Source organism: Lipophrys pholis (genome assembly GCF_963383615.2).
Source record: "Lipophrys pholis genome assembly, chromosome: 10".
Lineage (NCBI taxonomy): Eukaryota > Metazoa > Chordata > Actinopteri > Blenniiformes > Blenniidae > Lipophrys > Lipophrys pholis.
Window position 1 is genome coordinate 27,528,808 of NC_137640.1, and position 18,376 is coordinate 27,547,183.

The 18,376-nt window shown below is 40.1% G+C and overlaps 1 protein-coding gene across 1 annotated transcript; it reads left to right on the forward strand.

Moving 5' to 3' along the window:
• Positions 1-7,429: 7,429 nt before the first annotated feature.
• On the forward strand, positions 7,430-16,956 carry cnga3a (cyclic nucleotide gated channel subunit alpha 3a). Its single transcript, XM_080472892.1, has 9 exons — positions 7,430-7,683; positions 10,209-10,334; positions 10,471-10,551; positions 13,036-13,161; positions 13,492-13,551; positions 14,036-14,221; positions 14,354-14,455; positions 14,951-15,057; positions 15,143-16,956. The coding sequence occupies exons 2-9, from the start codon at positions 10,234-10,236 to the stop codon at positions 16,537-16,539; spliced, it is 2,160 nt and encodes a 719-aa protein (XP_080329018.1). The 5' UTR covers positions 7,430-7,683; positions 10,209-10,233; the 3' UTR covers positions 16,540-16,956.
• The last annotated feature ends 1,420 nt before the right edge of the window (positions 16,957-18,376 follow it).

An 18,376-nucleotide genomic window follows, 5' to 3' on the forward strand; every position in this document is an offset into this window, starting at 1 on the left:
TAATTTCCTGATTGCGACCAAATTGCAACTGTCTGACGTGTGTCTTATGAGTGTGTAATGTTAACCTTAGTCTTCTGGGGCAAAGCATAACTGAAGAGTAATCTAATTACTAAAATGACAACAAAACCTCAGTATGCCAAACACCAGTCTTTTATCTGGTAGTAGATTATCTGACAAATTGTTATTTGAGTTAGTGATGGCTTATTGTCATAAAATAATAATAATAATAATAATCTGACAACTATAATCTATTATTCTGTATAATCAGGAGAACCAGTCGGGAGTAAAAATCCCAGTTTGTCAACAATTTCAGAAATATTTTGAGTAGACCATTAAAATAGAAATGATTATCCAATTTTACAAGTATCTTCAATCACCTTAGTTTCCCAGGCTGAAAGAGTTTCACCTCCATGTTGACTTGACTCTGTATTTGATGACTTAAATGTGATTGATTGGTGGATTAGATAATCGCATTGATGACAAGTTGAATAGTTACACATCTGAGGGTGTATATGATATTTGGCTGGGTGTCTGATGAATGAAGTCTTTTTTTCTTTCTTTTTTTTGCCATGGGCTTGAAAACTTAGAAAGAGACAGAATTTCCACTAACTTTCAGGAACATTTCTTGATGGCACATATTATCTTACGTCATGCAGGAATGCCCACTGGCGGGTTTTTGTGAAACAATATGTGCTTCCTTTTCAGCTGATTTGTTGCTGACATGTCTGGAACACACACAATGTACATTGAAAACAAATTTGCAAAATCAACAGGCAGCAAATATTACAGTATGTACAGTATAGATTAGATCATTTAGTAATGTCTGAATATTTTCTTGAAGTGTTATGAACTTACAGTCTTCTATGGTCTACAAAACGTGCTTGAAACTACTATTTGGTAGCCCTAGTCACACGTTTTACATTGTAGAAATTGAATTTGATGATCTTTGTTAATAGCAATACCTTGTAGTGTTATTGCACATGATATTGCACTGTATTTTACATTGTAAAACACTCACAAGCCTTTATTCAGCAACATGCAGCTTACTTTTTTTTTTATCTGGCGAGACAACAGTTTATGGAACCACCTGAAAGTATTTGTTTCAGTAAATTCCTAAAATTGTGACTTGACACACTGATGTTTTCTGTAGAATTGATCATTACATTAGGTCTGCACAAGACTGATCTGTCAATGATACGAATGATACCTTATTTTATCTATTACTTTGTTTTTGCTTGAGTTGCTCTGTTTGTTTGTTTGTTTGTGTTTTTATTTGATTTTTTGGTTTTGTTGTTGTACCCACATGTCCGAAATAAACTTAAAATAAATACCCTTAGGTTTGTATGAGAAGGAAATAAAGAACAAGGCCACATAGTTGTTAAAAGTACACCTGCAGGGACACCACTGCTCGGCCAGGTAGTGTAATATCTTCATTGTCCGGCAGAGGGCAGACGTGTTTGTAGTTTTTATCCGGAGAAGAGAAGAGAAGAGAAGAGAAGAGAAGAGAAGAGAAGAGAAGAGAAGAGAAGAGAAGAGAAATACCTCCAACTTCAGATATTCCTCATTAGAATATCCCACTCTACATCTAATGAAAGACGCAATGGTGCAAGCTCATTTTATGCAGTAGAAACATTTTAAAGTAAAAATATGTTATACAATCTCCTAAAGACATTTTTATTTCTATGCATTTTGATTCTGAAAAAAAAAAAAAAAAAAGATTAACCTTGGCCGATCCTCCAGACATGTATATGTCACTGGAAGTTCACCCTGTGTATGGATAGAAACTCCAGCTGAATCAGCTGTGAATACACATTTTCAAATACCTATTTTGTGGGGTAACCAAATCAATTCAATAGAATTTTATTTCTATAGCACCAAATACAACATAGTCATTTCAAGGCACTTTTCCAGAGAAAAACCAACAATTCCACACGAGCAAGCATAAGACCAACCAACAAGCTTCATTATGTCTAAATAACCCGACAGTCAGAGGAACCTACTAAATTTAAATCCTCTGGAATTAAACGATAAATAAGCTGTCTTATCAAATCTTACTGGAGAAATAATAAAAAAGATTCAACAATTTCCCCGAGTAACTCCTCTGTTATATAAAACACAGCTTTGACGGCTGATCAAAGAACATCATATTACCTGACTATTACTTAATTTGCTTTCTGCTTTAACGCTCTCCACGCTCTTGAATCTTTCAGGTGAACCTGAGTTAATTTTCTGTGTCTCTGATTAAAAAAAAAAAAGGCCAATCACATGCGGCACAAATCACACTGCTGACAGATGATTGTGAAGTGTGGATACTAACCGATGCGCGGGCACAACCACTTGTGACTGTAATCTGGAGCCAACATCTATTATTGAGTGGAGCTGATGACCGCGCAGGAAAAAATAATTTCTTCTTTCAGAGGACTATGGGACAGACAAAGACGAATCAATGGGAAACAACAACCGGCACTCATTAAAGACACTGCATAGTTCCCCCTGTGACTCTGGCAAAGACTCACAGTTTAGCCCTTGAGGTCGTCATGGCAACTCTGGGTAAGTGTTTGGCGTTGGAGAAATCATCTCCATCTCTGTTTGGAATGAAAGGGTGATGAGGTTCGAGCAATCATCCCCGGCTTCTGATGAAGAGGGCGCAGCTCATCAGCTCGAGTGGACTGGCCGCAGGACCAGGGATACTTCAGCTGATATTTGCTGCCGAGACGCATCCGAGGTTTCTGCTCATTAATGTGCTTGTGCTCTGATTTACATCGCAGGAATGCTCACGATATCGTCCTCCAGGTTTGTTTGTCATATATATATATTATATACTTTGGATTTCTGTTCAGGATAACTGCACGGAATGATGTGCACGCTCATCGGCCATCACACACACAGAGACAATAGGCCGACTTGCTGAAAGGCTTGAGCAGTAATCTCACATCTCATTCGAGCATTCTCGTCAACAACAAGCCAGCAATGACTTAATCCCACTGAAAGTATCACTTTCACACACCTGTGTGAGGTACAGAGCTCACTGTTCAAAAACAGACCAATGATTGCCTCTCAGGAAGGCTGTGCAGCTCCTCTCTCAGATTTGAAAACACTGTTTGACACGTAACCTCTTCTGAAAATATAAAAGCAGATAGAAAAATGAAACCAGTTTGTTTGACCTGATTTCGACAGTTGTTATCGCTGGAACCTCCTTCCTGGGAGCGTGGACCCCGGGCTGGAGGTTGGAGGTTTTAAAGTCACGATTTGAATATAGAATGATCTTCAGGACGTTACTGTGGCCCGACTGTTCATGTCTTTGGCTTTGTGGATCAGTGTCCTCGTTGTTTACTGTTGAGCTTTATGCCTGGCTGTCATCAGGCTTTGTCCAGCTGCTGCAGGCATCAAAAACTCAGGCAGCTGCAGGCTGCTTGAAAGCCTTTGGATCTTTTCTGAATTCTGAAAACCACAATTCACCCTTTCTTTCTTTTTCTTCTGTCTTTTGAAGAAAAATACAAACCAAAACATTTCCAGTCCCTCCAGGTTGAACCAAGATTTGTATTATTTCCTGTCAGCACACCGAGAACACGTCATGTTTCATGCTGTCATTGCCAACATGTTTAAAGCATCCATGGGGGGGTCCAGTTTGCTCTTTAGGGTGAGTCTGGGGTGCTGTTTGTTAATCCTGCATGCACCCACAACACTCTGGTACCGTCCCATTGTACGGACTGAAAGCCGGTTCTGGCTGCGGGCCTGGGGAACAGCTTTGTCTCACAGTTTCATGTTGAAGTGCATCTTGTTGCAGATCAGCCTCGTGTTCACACCTGGTCTGTGTCCGTGAAAAGACTGTGAAGTGCCTCAGATAATTAGAACTGATCAGCAAACATGTTTTAATATTTGTATTGAGGAAGAAACAAACAGTAGCAGGGAATACCTTCCACTGAATCTCATGACTGTGACAGACGTGTACTCTGGGTATTTGTATACATACAGTGTGCCCTACTCGTCCTCCCTTAGTGTCTCACACAACGTCCGTCATGTCTTTTCTTTTCCTACCTAGATAGCTGGATAGATAGATAGATAGATAGATAGATAGATAGATAGATAGATAGATAGATAGATAGATAGATAGATAGATAGATAGATAGATACTGTAGATAGATAGCCTTTATTGTCATTATACAACATTGCACAGTGAAATTTGGAGGTTCTCCTGTATTCAGTGAAGGATCACAACTCACATAAAAACTTAAAATGGGTTTAAAATCTTTCACATATTAAAAAGTATTTCATCTCTCTGCCCGTCCCAACTCTTTTCTCTGGGACTTCAACAATTCACCACCAGGGGTCTGGTTCCATCTCTTCAATGGAGAAACATGTCTTTCTGAGCTTTCTAAGCTCTGCAGTGATTCACGAGTTTTCTGAAGGCTTTCCCCGGTCAGTGAGCGCCCGTCTGACTTCTTTATTTCCTAAACATCCACACGACATTCTTCCTTTTGTTCGATTCATGACGCTGCTCGCCATCCTATCCTGCTGTGGACATTCAAACGCATTCTGACCACTACAGTCTGATGCTGCCAAGTCCACAAAACTTTGCTTTCATATTTCAAGTCGCAAAATCACAATGAGCTGCTTCGCATTAACTCTGATGGAATTTCATCTTTCAACAGGAAATTGCACGTGACTCCTGGCAGACGTATGAAGGCCTTTTCATCAGATCTCTGGGAGATTGAGCCTATCATGTTTCTTAACAGACTGTGAAAGGAATAATAATCAGCTCTTAATTATCTTTACTGTCTTTGAACAGAGCTTTTTTTTTTTGCATATTTGGTGTTGCCTGTGTCAGTTGATTTGACTAATAGCCCCACTATCCAGCAGCTCCCTGTGCACAGTAAGCACCTTTCCTGTATATCTGGATTGGCCTAAACCCACTCTCAGCACGGACAATCCCAAAGTCCATTACCTGAGCTAATTCCCTTCAGTTTATTATGACAATGGATGCACAACAAAACAAACATCATCAGGCTCAGCAGCTGTATTGGTTGAAATGTAATATTGCCTGAATTTCCACTAACATGAGATTAAAAAATACGTCTTTACGTGCGTATGTAGGTAAGAGAAATACTTGACACTAAAAAGACAGCAGAGAAGACGGTGTGGAACTCGACATCAATTAATGTGAAAACTACACAAAAGGGAAAATGTTCTACTGCTTTAAGTGAGGGGGCATTAGTTGGCTGAAATAGGCACTCAAGTCTAAGCTGGGATTAGTGGTGCAGTTCTACATACTGCCAAGGGATTTCTCTTTTAACCTTATGGCTGCAGGTGATGTGGAGAGGGACCGGGCTGCTGAGGTGAGCCAATGAGGCTTCTCTCTTTCTCATCACTCAACAAGCCACTGAATTCAGTTTAATTTGGCCATTCTTGTAACAACACTCAAAACAAGGCACATGATGTCTGGACACAGAGTGTAGCTTTACCCATTCCCTCAGCTTTAGGACAAACACACTACCTGGTCAGAGTCCTAAATAGAAAACCTTTTTGATAAACATGATATATATGGCAGCATTTATTAGTATGTATTTGCAGTTGTTACAAGCAGAAAAAGCATGTATATTAATCAAATCATTATTTTCTTAAAACCTAATCGAGTTGGTGCTTTAAGTCTAATAAAGCAGCAGAACAAAGGAAGATGAAATGAGATAAGTTAGATTTCTTTTATGCCACTGTGGGAAAATTTCAGTTTTGCAAAAGTGATAGTTCACAGACAATAATAGATAATAGGGGGAAATGGATTAAAAACAATAACACAAAGTAAATATGAATGCACATATAAATCCCAATCCCATTCAAGGTAGGCCCTCCCCTTGACTCCTCCCACAATTAAGCAGCTCTGCTCTGGCACATGGCACCACAAGAGGAAGTACTTCCTCCTCTTCCCAAGATGGACATGTGTGGGAGGAGCCAGTCCAGCTCTCACAGACACAGCAGGTTTCTTCCTGTTAAAAGTGATTTTTTTCCACCAGCGACTATGTTTGCTGAAGTGGAATCCTTGGGGTTTTTTGTATTTTGCGATAGAAAAATAAAATTGAATTGAAGTAAGCTGACCTTCATCTTTGAACACATTGGATGCTACTTCAGGGTGATTGCCACTGTGTAGTTGATAACTGAGGAGAGATAAATGAAAAGACAATGTCCCGATCCGATCGGTAGATATTGGATCGGGGCCGATATTGGTGGTTTGTGAGTGATCGGAATCGGCAATTCCAGCCGATCACCCCGCCGATCTAAAAAAAAAAGAAAAGAAAAAAGAACGCGGACCGCAACATCACCTAATAACCACAACAATCAGGGACTACAAGCTCCGGTCAAGCTGCAGAAGCTAGAAGCAGCGGAGCGGGGCCATAGACCTATAAAACTAGATTATATAAAGTGGTTTATGTGTTTATGTGCAGAAACCTACTTCTAAATTTCTATGTGGTCTGTCTTCTTCTGCGTTTTTGTTGTGTTTGGTGAGTCACAGCGCCCCTAAAGGCCTGGCATGTGTACTACATGCCCTGAAGCCTCGTGTTGAGCCGTGTTCACAGTGAGGTGTGGACAGTTTTTTGGGAGAAGGCCAGGGAGGACAAAGATCGTTTTTTTTCGTCGTGTGGATGTACCCTCAGTTTACAACAACAACTAAAGAAAAAGCCTTAAATTAAAAAAAAAAGCTTTCAAATAAAGGATTTTAAAATAAAGGATAAGTACCCACAGGGGAGCGATTTGGCAAAAAAAAACCAACCCAGAAGGTTACACTAGTTTGAAGGGAGACTGGGATATTCTGAATAAGTTTTTGAGAGAACTATGTTCAGAATACTTTTGTCAAACAGGTTTTACCACTTTGAAGTGGAATTATGTGTTTATACTTCACATTGAAATGTAAATGTTTTGTGACAATTCAGGTCAAACCTCTCATACTGCTTTAAGTGAAACTGACATTTAATACACAAAGAAGTTACATTTTAGCCTAAGAGCATTTATGTTTAAGTCATTCTGAAAATAATTTTGATTCAATAAGTGAGTTTTACAATAATTTCTAGCTAAACAAAGCTTCTGCCAATACTGCTTTTAGCTTCAGACATCTTAGTTGCTCCAAAAATAGACTATTGAGTATATTTGCAATAGCAATGTGAGTATCAGATCGGGGAAGTATCGGTATCAGCCGATACTCAATTCGGTATGGGGGGGGGGGGCAAAAAAGTGTGATCGGGACATCCCTAGTTCGAGGGCTTCATTTCACATACACTCCTGCAGTTGACTATCCCATGGCGCGTACGTGCGTGCATGTGGATGCGTGTCCTGCTCAGTGCAGTGACTTGCTGTGTGGTGAACTTAGGGCAGGTGAAGCTATGGGCAGGACTCCTCCCCCTCCTCGGTGTCTGATCTGCACCTGAGAGCTCGGTTCTCCGTCCACGTGCTGCTCAGCTTCTGGAGTCAATCATGGACGGGAGGCATCGACACTCTGCGTGACTGCGCGCTGGGAATAAGAGGAGATATTATATTACTGGATGAAATATAATCCAATACAGAGAAACGACCTTATTTATTTATTTTTATTTTTTAATTTTTTTTAATCTTTTTGAAAAATGGGATTGTATCGGAGGACTGATGGGTGGATTCATGCTTTGATCAGCTTGAAGAACTGAACAAGGCTTCAAACAGGTGACTGCATTTCTTTCTGCTACGAGACAATTTGACTGTAGTTTGAAGGGAAGATTCAGTTTACTAGAAAAATCTGAAGGTAGGTTAACAAGAATTGATATGTGGCTACAGTGAGGCTGCACATGGAGACCAGAAACACTTCATTCAAGGACATTTTATTCAAGCACGTCCCACTTAATTCCTGATAAAACATCTTACAAAACTCCAAGAAGCCTGTATGCACAGTCGTTCGGTTGCATTCAAATGGAAATGGTGTGCACCTGTGTTTCATTAAAAAAAAACGATTAATGGAAAGACACTCTCAGAGACAATAAACAAGAGGATGGGATTTATTCGGAATGAAACCTAACACCCAAGACATAAATCTCTAGGTCAGCCTTCAGCCATGTGTGCCACAGAAAAGCTAATCTCAAGGGGGAAAACTCAACCAAATAGAAGAAACAGAACAGTAACAACAATAGAAACCACAAGAGTTTAAAGATTTACCACCAGATTTACCCCTACATTCAAATAAGAGATATACTGCAGACATTGTAGTATCCTGTGTTTTTGTTGATGAACCTTTGTTTCATCTTCTTATACTGTGAAAGGGCACCATGCTGAGCAGTGGCAGCCTCCAAAAGCTTCTTTATACAAATGCAGTGTAATAGTAACAGTGACCACTAAGCTTGAAAATAACAGAACATGGAGGTACTTTTATATTACAATACAATGCAAAAGTAAAAATCTTTCCCAGAATGACTGTGAAACATGCATATATATTGGATTGAACTTTCCAATTGGAATATTTTAAATATATTTCATTTCAATTTTAATAAGTGTACCGTATAAAAAACCCAAATATAGTGTCTCAAAATATGTTACATAATGAAATCATGAGAATACAATGAGTTCACAGGTATCACAATAAAATAAAAAAACAAACAAAACCACACACCACAAAATCCCTGGTTTCTCTTTATAGAGTAAGTGACCACTTAGGATAATGTTTGTATTTTATTCTTGTTACTAAGACCAAATCAAATATTTAAAAATTTCTAGTACCATGTAGTGCTTATGATGAAACAAGAATGTGTGAGCTTTTAAAGGAAATACAGTGAGAATTCTTAACTATAAATTGTGAAATACATTGCCCGTTGATTGGTTTGACCAAAAGATCTTATTCCGTATAAAAGTCATCTATTGGTGTTTATCCATGCTTACTTATTATAAGAGTAGAATACAGTAAGTCTCAAAAGTGCCTTAAACATCTGGCAAGGGTGAAAAACATTCAACCTAAATGTATTTCAAGGAGCTTTAACTGTTGCTCCCTGTGCTAATGGTTAAAGAGTCTGCAATGTTATTGATGATGATGATGATGATGATGATGATGATGCAATATGTTTGGTACACACACACACACTTTTCACTGGGTTTTACCTTTCGTCACCCTTCAAGCAATCAGCTTCTTGGCAGTCCTGCCAGAGTGATTTGATTTAGCGGGGGCTGCTTAACTCCCTGGTATTAGCACTAATCTAGAGGAGTGCACGTGTTACAACCATCGCTGCTTCCCAGAGATCAGTGAGTCATTATTTAGCACTAGACCAGACCAAATGAATAGATAAACAAATAAATAAACTAGATTAACAAGTATATCTCACTTTACATAATGAAAATGGTATCCAGACATAAATGTTCTGAAAAGCATGATAAATCTTTAAGTACTGGATCACAAGAGTTTTGTTGTTTGTTTGTTTTTTTTCCAGTAAAAGCTCCTTTTTTCCCCAGAGGCAGCAGATCTGCATGTTTCTCCAGACTATCCCTCCTCAGCCACAAACCTGTAGCTGCTGCTAATGAGGTGTCCTAATAGACTTAACTTGTTGTATACACCACCCAACATAGCAGGTACAGTACACTCCAGCACTGCGAGATTAGTTATTTTAGAGCCAGCTGATGGGTCACAGAGAGAGAGCACTGATCTTGTTTAGAGTTTAAGGACATAATCAGGGTTTATTTTTAGGTGCTACTCTCAGACAGACTGGGAAAAGTGGCGTTCAGTAAACACACCAACACTCTCATGAGTCAGGTCTTTTTTTTCTTTTTTCTTTTTTTTTAAGTATTTGATTCAATACTGTAACTACGACTTAACGTAGCATGTCATTAGTTCACCATTCAAACCCGGTCGATGTATATTAATGCAAAAAAACACAGAACATAATCTGTTGTGCTCCAGGTAGATAAACACCACAAGTGCGGTGCTGTGACAATCGACAAAAACATTCTACGTATTACATGTGGTGTTTTGGTATCCATTGTTTGTTAATATTCGTGTCATGCCGGCTTTGCATTGTCAAATGCTTTCTATCGTTGATTAAAATTTTTAAGAAAAGCCAGGGAAACATAAACACTGGTTATCATTTTGACGGATTCGATTACAGATTGCACATCTTTTGCAGTCAGAATGACAGATAACAAGAAGGTCGGATCATAACGTTTTGTGCCGTGATGTTTCAGTCCGACTGATTCCTCTGTGTCGGTGATCTCAGGGCCGGCAGAGCCAGGCTGGGCGAGATGGCGAAAGTCTGCAGTGAAAACGTCCCTTCGTCCAGACAGCGGCTGTCCAACCACACACCTGATGACGAGCTAGCAGTCATTGAAAATGGGGACAGCAGGTCTGATATTACCAACAATACCGGCCACTAACCATTATCGCTGTTTCTCACCGTCTTGTTTGTTCTGGATTTTGACAGACTGCCCGTAATGTTTGATGTGGTCAGTGTGAATGTTTCTCCATCTGCTGCCTTGCAGGACACACTCATTTTGTGAGGACAACTCCGAAGTTGCGTTGTCCCACAGAGATTCATTTGCTGGTGCAGGAGCAATGGCCAGGTGAGCATCTGTAGCAGTAGTTTGAACGATCACAGTGGGTGTGGACCAGTAGTGGACAGTAAGTGTACTTCATAGTACTTTCCATGAGTCAGACTGTGTTTGGGTATTTAGATATTAGATGATGTAAACCCAACTGAGACAACAAAAGTAGGTTTGACTTTCCCTCAGCAAGACATATCAGTGTCGGACCTCTGCCCAGAAGAGTAGTAATGGTTGTAGCCTGCCATCCTCTTTGGATTAACAATAGTGTGGTATAGTTTATGTTGTGGAATGACAGTTTGTGGAGGTTAAACTTGGTTTAATCCACGAAAACACCGTCTTGGCTTTCAAATTTAACATTTCATACATACAGATGTGTACTATGAACTTTTATGGTTTTACTCATCCAACCACTTCAAAACGTTCAGGTGATAAACCATAACCTCATCTTCCCAGTTTTTATTATGATAAATACAAGAACCAGGAGATTAACTTGTTCATTAAGAGGATCTGATAGATGATAATGTTTTAGCTTTCCATGGTTGAAAGCATTAAGATCTCTCAGGGCAGGTTCACATTTCCCAGTTTGATCCAAACCAGAGTTCTGTTCAGGACGTTTCTGGAAACACTGTTTCGTTTGGGCGTCTTGAACGCTCCCCCAAACTCTGAACCGGATCTAACAATCCATCTCTGGTCCCCTTGAAAACGTGGGTCGCGGTTCTCATGTAAATTATGTTTCCAACAGACGGGGTGAGAGGATGTAACACAGAGCACAATGCATTCTGGGTAGTAAGCAAACAAAGCTAACCACACCTATGAGAAGATGCAGAAAGAAAAAGTTGGAAAAATATCTCATGGGCAAACGTGGAGTAGTGAGAAAGAAGTAGTGAGGAAGAAGTAGTGAGCAAGAAGTAGAGAGATATCTGGTCTGAAGACTATATATGGGGGTTGTTTGTGGCTCCCTGTTAGCTGCAAGCTACCTAGCCTGGCATAACCACGGGCTTTCGGTCCGGACCAATCAATGAACCGTGTTTCTTCTTTACTTCCTGTCTGGTCCCCAAACGAGCAGCTGTTGTACTTGCGGGATATTTTCCAGGCGGTTTGATCCGGTTCCAAAAGTGCTGCTTGAATGCAAATTGAACCAAACGAAGGTGGTTGAGAAAGTGAACCGAGTCCCGGACTATCCGAATGTGAAAGGCCCCTTAGAGATACACTACGTCAAGTTTCTTCCTCCAAAAGACATGTCTGGCTTAAAATAACAGATTTTTACGAAAGTATTATTTAGCTACTGAAAAATTTGTTTAATGTTCAGTGATGTTCAGAAAAAGTACAAATGGAGGACACTTGTCGAGACAAAAGCCGTATACCTGCAATTAACAAATAAAAGCAATGTTGAGTAGAGTTGAATGATGCAAACTATATAATATTTGGAGGACAAATGACTTTTAACTAAAAATATACAGTGAAATACCCAGAGTAGATCAAAAGGTTTCCCTCTATTAACAACTATACCCTGCTTAGGTATAACACAGAATTTAGATTACAGTTAAGAAAAGCATGTTTGTATCTATCACTTATAAATTGATACTTTATATACAAAATGTACCTGTTTGATTTGGTGGTACAAATGTTTGCTACTCTGCCCTTCACAAATATGATTCTTCATAACAGCGAGAACAAAAATACTTTAGTGATGAAGGATAAAAAGAAAAGAGGCTATCAACTTTTGTGGCTTGTGAACATTAGAGCAAAATAACGCAAGTACAGGCTTGCTATTTAATATTTTCTCACCAAAAATGTAATCTTATGAGCCTTTGAATCAATAATGAAAAACATTTCCATTAGATCAACTTCTATAATGACAACCTTTGATTGCCCTGTTGAATATCCACAGTTTGAATGACATTAGCAGGAACATTCCACTACTGGTTCTTGGTTCAGAGTTGTCAAACCTACAGGCCTGGCGCCAAAACGGAGACATGAAAGACATGGATTGGAATGTTTTCATGAAGTAACTTCTGTTTCTAATTCATATACTTTCAGTGTAGCAGACCTTACACAGTGCCGAGATCCGAGCTGAAGGGTCAGGGATGTATCGGCAAAAGTTTTTGTGAAAGTAACATGAGCATCGAAGCCACATTGTTCCCTCACCTGATCAGTTTGGTTTGAGATGCCTCGTACCTGGACAAATGAGAATCGGCATTATAATCAATAATAAATACTGCAACATTTTTCACATTGGAGACATTTCATTGTTCATCGTCACTGGCATATTGTTGAAACTGCACTTATTTTTACAAAAAAAATGCAGTAATACTTAAATAATACTACAGAATGCAGCCCCTCTACTGAAATGAGTTGGACAGACTTGATTTTGATGTTCTGTTATGTGACCTAGCAGTGTGTTTGTAGCTTAGATGGGTGTCACCTTGTGCTGTTTTGCCTCCTCTGACCCTCTAGACTGTCTTACTTCTTCTTCATGCTGCGGAATTGGGCATCTCACAGAATGAAACCCGAAGAAGAGAGACACGACTCATTCCTCGAGCGCTTCCGAGGCCCCGAGTTAAAAGTCGCGTCCAGTCGACACAGCAATGCCCAGTCTTTGGACAACGACACGCTCCGCAAGAGAAAGTAAGCACAGTAGGGCTTCAGAAGGTATGGCTGTATCAGTATGGCTGTAGTCATAGACTACAAATCGAAGTTCTCCTACTGAAAGGATCTAAAAAGTTATAATAAGGTCTTATCTTTTGCTTTGGTGTTGGGATGTAGTCCCTGTTTCTTAAATATTTTATTATTTTACATACACAAACCGCAATAATGCCCATGATACTGTAAGCTGTCAGAAATATATATATATATATATATATATATATATATATATAAATATATATATTAGGAGGTGGCACATCAAGATGATCTACAGTTTAACCGGTACAATATGTCTTTGTTTTTTCCCCAAAGTCTTGCCAATAAATGGCCATTAGCCACTTACAACATGAATAACTGCAACAACACAGACGAGTAAGTGTGTATGCGTACGTCTATGTCAGAAAGTAGAAAAAATAGAAATGTAGATTATTTCTATTGAGAAAAATAAAACTTGACAGTGGCACTAGTGGTGTGTTTGGTAACTAAAGCAAAGCTAATAGCACCAGACTTCCTTGAAACCAAGTTACTTGATCCCACGTTGCTCCGGCATTAGACAGAACCAAACCCTGTTGCTTTGTTTGCTTGAAGGTTTTGTTTGTGTTGTTGTTGTTGTTGTAAGCTATGATGTGGGTCCTTCAGAGAAAAACAAACAGCACAGATGTGGTGTATTTTAGCGCATCACCATCTGCTGGACGGACGTTAACCTGCATCAGATCTTCCAACAAAGTTGAACTAGCGAACGCTGTAAAGTAGCCGCTCCTTCACCTCTCCGTGTAGACTGGTAGCCCTCCAGCACTCCCTCGTAGACCTCCGTCCTCCTCTGCAACTCCTTCAAAGATCAACTTGTGATCCATAGCAAAAAGGAGGACAAAAAAGAGATTCAAAAAGATGACAAGAAGGAGGAGAAAAAAGACGAGGACAAGAAGGAAGACGAGAAGAAGGAAGACGAGAAGAAAGATGAGAAGAAAGACGAGAAGAAGGATGACAAGAAGGACGAGAAGAAGGATGATAAGAAAGATGATAAAAAGAAAGAGGAGCCCCCGTGAGTAACTACATCAGATCTATGGCTGCTGGTGAAATTCGATGACGGACAGAAACCGTCGACTCTTCAAAGTCTACTCCAAAATCTAACAAACTCTTGCAAGAGCGTGAATTCATGTTGCTTTGCTTTCAGGAAAGAGGTGTGGATTATGGATCCAGCCACGGACCAGTACTACAGATGGCTGACGGTCATTGCGGGTCCAGTGTTTTATAACCTCATGATGATTGTAACAAGGTAATGTCCCCCTGTCACTCATTAAGTTGATTTGATTTGATTTGAAGTTTTTATTTTGAACATGTAATAAAAAACGAAAACACACAAAAAACAACAACATCTAATTACATAAACAAAATAAACACCATATGTGACCCGTGGTTTTTATTGCACAAAAAGGAGTAGGAAGACTTATTTATTCATTCCCCTTCACATCATTGCCGTTTTCTTAATTTACAACAATATATCTTCATCACTTTCAATTCATTAAATCCTACGATATACTATAAACAGTTAAGACACACCTATCACTCAGACAGCACTACTGTATGAACAACCAATCCTCATGTCATCAACATGCAGTGTACCTCGCCACAATCAACTCTTTACATTTCTTTTTGAATTTGTCCACATTTGACAGTCGTTTTGTCGCCACACAGTTTATTCCATCATTAACGGAAAGTTGCGTCCACCTGAGTTTTGTTTACTATTGTTTTGTGTCTTCCATTCTTCAAGGGCCTGCTTTAATGAACTCCAGGACAAGTATACAAAACTCTGGATAGTTTTAGACTACACTTCAGACATCATCTACTTTGGAGACACATTTGTCCGCTCACGAACAGGTCAGATTGTTGAAAACGGCTCTTCATCATTATCTGTGCATTGTGGGCTTGGATTTGTCTTTTAATTTCTGTCTTTGTTCTTCAGGTTACTTGGAACAAGGCCTGCTGGTAAAAGAGTCGGCAAAACTGAGAGCAAAGTACAGGACGACGTCTCAGTTCAAATACGATATGATTTCTATGATACCCACCGACCTGCTGTTTCTGAGATATGGATTCAACAATCCGGAGTTCAGATTCAATCGTCTTTGCAAGATTTCAAGGCTCTTTGAATTCTTTGAGCGGACCGAAACTAGAACAAGCTTCCCCAACATGTTCCGTATCAGCAACCTTGTACTTTATATCCTGATTATTATTCACTGGAACGCTTGTATGTTTTTTGCCATTTCAAAAACCATCGGGTTTGGGACAGACACCTGGGTTTACCCCAATATCAGTCACCCAGAGCATGGCCGCTTGGCCAGAAAGTACATCTACTCCTTATACTGGTCCACGCTGACCCTCACCACCATCGGAGAAACCCCCCCGCCCGTGAGAGACGTTGAGTTTCTCTTTGTGATTGCTGACTTCCTCACGGGGGTCTTGATTTTCGCCAGTATCGTCGGTAACGTGGGTGCCATGATCTCCAACATGAACGCCTCCCGTGCAGAGTTCCAGGCCAAGATCGACTCCATAAAGCAGTACATGCAGTTTCGAAAGGTCACCAAAGACCTAGAGGCCAGAGTCATCAAGTGGTTTGACTACCTGTGGACGGAGAAGAAGACCTGCGACGAGAAGGAAGTGCTGAAGAACCTTCCCGACAAGCTGAGGGCCGAGATCGCCATCAACGTCCATCTGGATACGCTGAAGAAAGTGCGAATCTTCCAGGACTGCGAGGCGGGGCTTCTGATTGAATTGGTGCTCAAGCTTCAGCCTCAAGTGTTCAGTCCTGGAGATTACATCTGTAAGAAGGGAGATATTGGGCGGGAGATGTACATCATCAAAGAAGGGAAGCTGGCAGTGGTGGCCGACGACGGGGTCACTCAGTTTGTGGTCCTCAGTGACGGCGCGTACTTTGGCGAAATCAGTATCTTAGGGATCAAGGGCAGTAAAGCCGGCAACAGAAGAACGGCCAACATCAGGAGTGTGGGTTACTCCGATCTCTTTGCTCTTTCCAAAGACGACTTGATGGAAGCCCTCACCGAGTATCCGGATGCCAAAAAGGCTCTGGAGGAGAAGGGCAAAGCCATCCTGATGAAAGACAACCTGATCGACGAGGCCATCGCCAACGCCGGCGCTGACCCCAAGGACCTCGAGGAAAAGATCGTCAAACTGCAGAGCAACCTCGATGTCATGCAGACCAAGTTCGCGCAGCTAATGGCCGAATTTACCTCCAGCCAGATGAGGATGAAGCAGAGGGTGACGGAGATGGAGGGCAAAGTGAAATCCATACAGCCAGAGGACCTGTCTGAAGTGGTGGCCGACAAAGACAAAAAAGTCCAGTAGGAGGAGACAGAACTTTTTCAAGGCCCATGTTTATATCAATTTCTACATCATGTGTCAAATTGTGTACAGTGTATGCAGCAAATATATAAATATATATTTACTTTTTGTATATGCTATGACTGACAGCCAATGTTCATGCTGTCATCACTGACAGGTATGTTGAGCTAAAGCACTTGTGTATGAAGAAAATGGCTTTTTTTAGCCTTAGAATAAAGACGAATGTTTGTTTTTCCTGATCAGTAACGCCATTTCCCCCTGAGAAACTCCAGTAAGTATGAGGTAAAGCTAAAAATGCAACATCCGTTTGTAAGACAAATAAATTGAATTTGCCAGTCCTGCTTATAAGTAACTGTCAGCAAACACTATCGGTTGTAAATCCAATGTGAATAAACATTAAAATGTTCTTATAACATACTCAGTTTGTGTCTATGCTGTAATGTTTTTTTCATGAAAGAGAAGGTTTTCACAAGACATGAAACTTCAAGCAAAATCATTCAGACCTGCACAGCAGTTTCTCCCAGTGAACACTGAAAACATGCCCGGAGAGAAAATAAACACACTTTATTTTTTTTTTTTTTTAGCTTGACCTGCTAAGAAATCAGTGCTTGTGTGTGATTTTCTCACATCTGGGACGCCGTGCCAACGCCCAATGATCGAACTGCTGCAGCTTGTATGAGTTTCTGTTTGGCCAGCACCTGACAGCTTCCGATCGTGGCCGTCAACGCATCGAAACCTCTTCAGTCCAACATCAACGCAAACTTTGTTTGACTCTCGGATCGTGACACCAGTATGTTTATGAACCAAAGGTAAAAACCACAACAAACTATAAAATTCAAATGGAATTACAACTTTTGAGGGGAGGAAAGAGTTCAAACAAACTACTATATAAATCTGTAGCTGAAATGATAAACCTGCCATTAGTTTTATCTCCCACACTAATCCTCTTTTCTCCTCTTTTCTCCTCTTTTAATTGACATTTGGAAGTTGCAATGAACAGGAGGCAGGACCAGTGTGTACTTTGAGGGCTCACCAAAGTGAAATGAACTTGTTAGGAAACGCTGGTATGAATCTAGAATTCTGGCTCTCCCTGACATGCATGTATTGGCGGACAAATTCATGAAGCTCCGGCTGAATTCCAGGCTGCTGGTGAATAATAACAGGCCTGTTTTAGTTATTCTTCATTTTGTTTTTTGCTTAATTGTTAAAGAAACTATAAAACTCCTTGTTTGACATTATTGTTAATGCTCATCTTAGACCCATTCTGACTGATATTACACTTCCTCTTCAGGAACTAATGTTTACACACCAGCGTTTTACTATTGTGAGGACATATTGACAACATGGTTTGACTCATGCTCCTTTTCCACTTTTGTCCACCTGATAGAAAAGGCTGAGGATTCATACAACATAATCACTAGGTGGGGTGTACTTAAATTACTCTTTCATCAGTGCAGCATTTTTACATGGAGGTTCACAAAATGTGATTTGATCCCACAGTCCAAAAACATACATTTGAGGTAAATTAGTTGCAGGCAGGTGTGAATGTGAGTCTGTCCCTGTGATGCACTGCTGACTCCTCCTGGACACAGCCTGCCTTCACCCATAGTGGGGAAAAAGACATTTAGAAGTTTGAGTTGCATAGAAATATGGATTTGGTGATGTTCCAACTCATTCTTGCTAATACATAGTACTTAAGACAATCAGCTTCTTTTTTTTTTTTTTTTACAATCTTCATGGAATTGAAACCCTGCAAAAATATGTTTGACCACTTGAGGGCATCAAACTGCTTCAGTAGAGCCTCACATTTTCTTCATTTATGTATTTGAAGCACATGTTG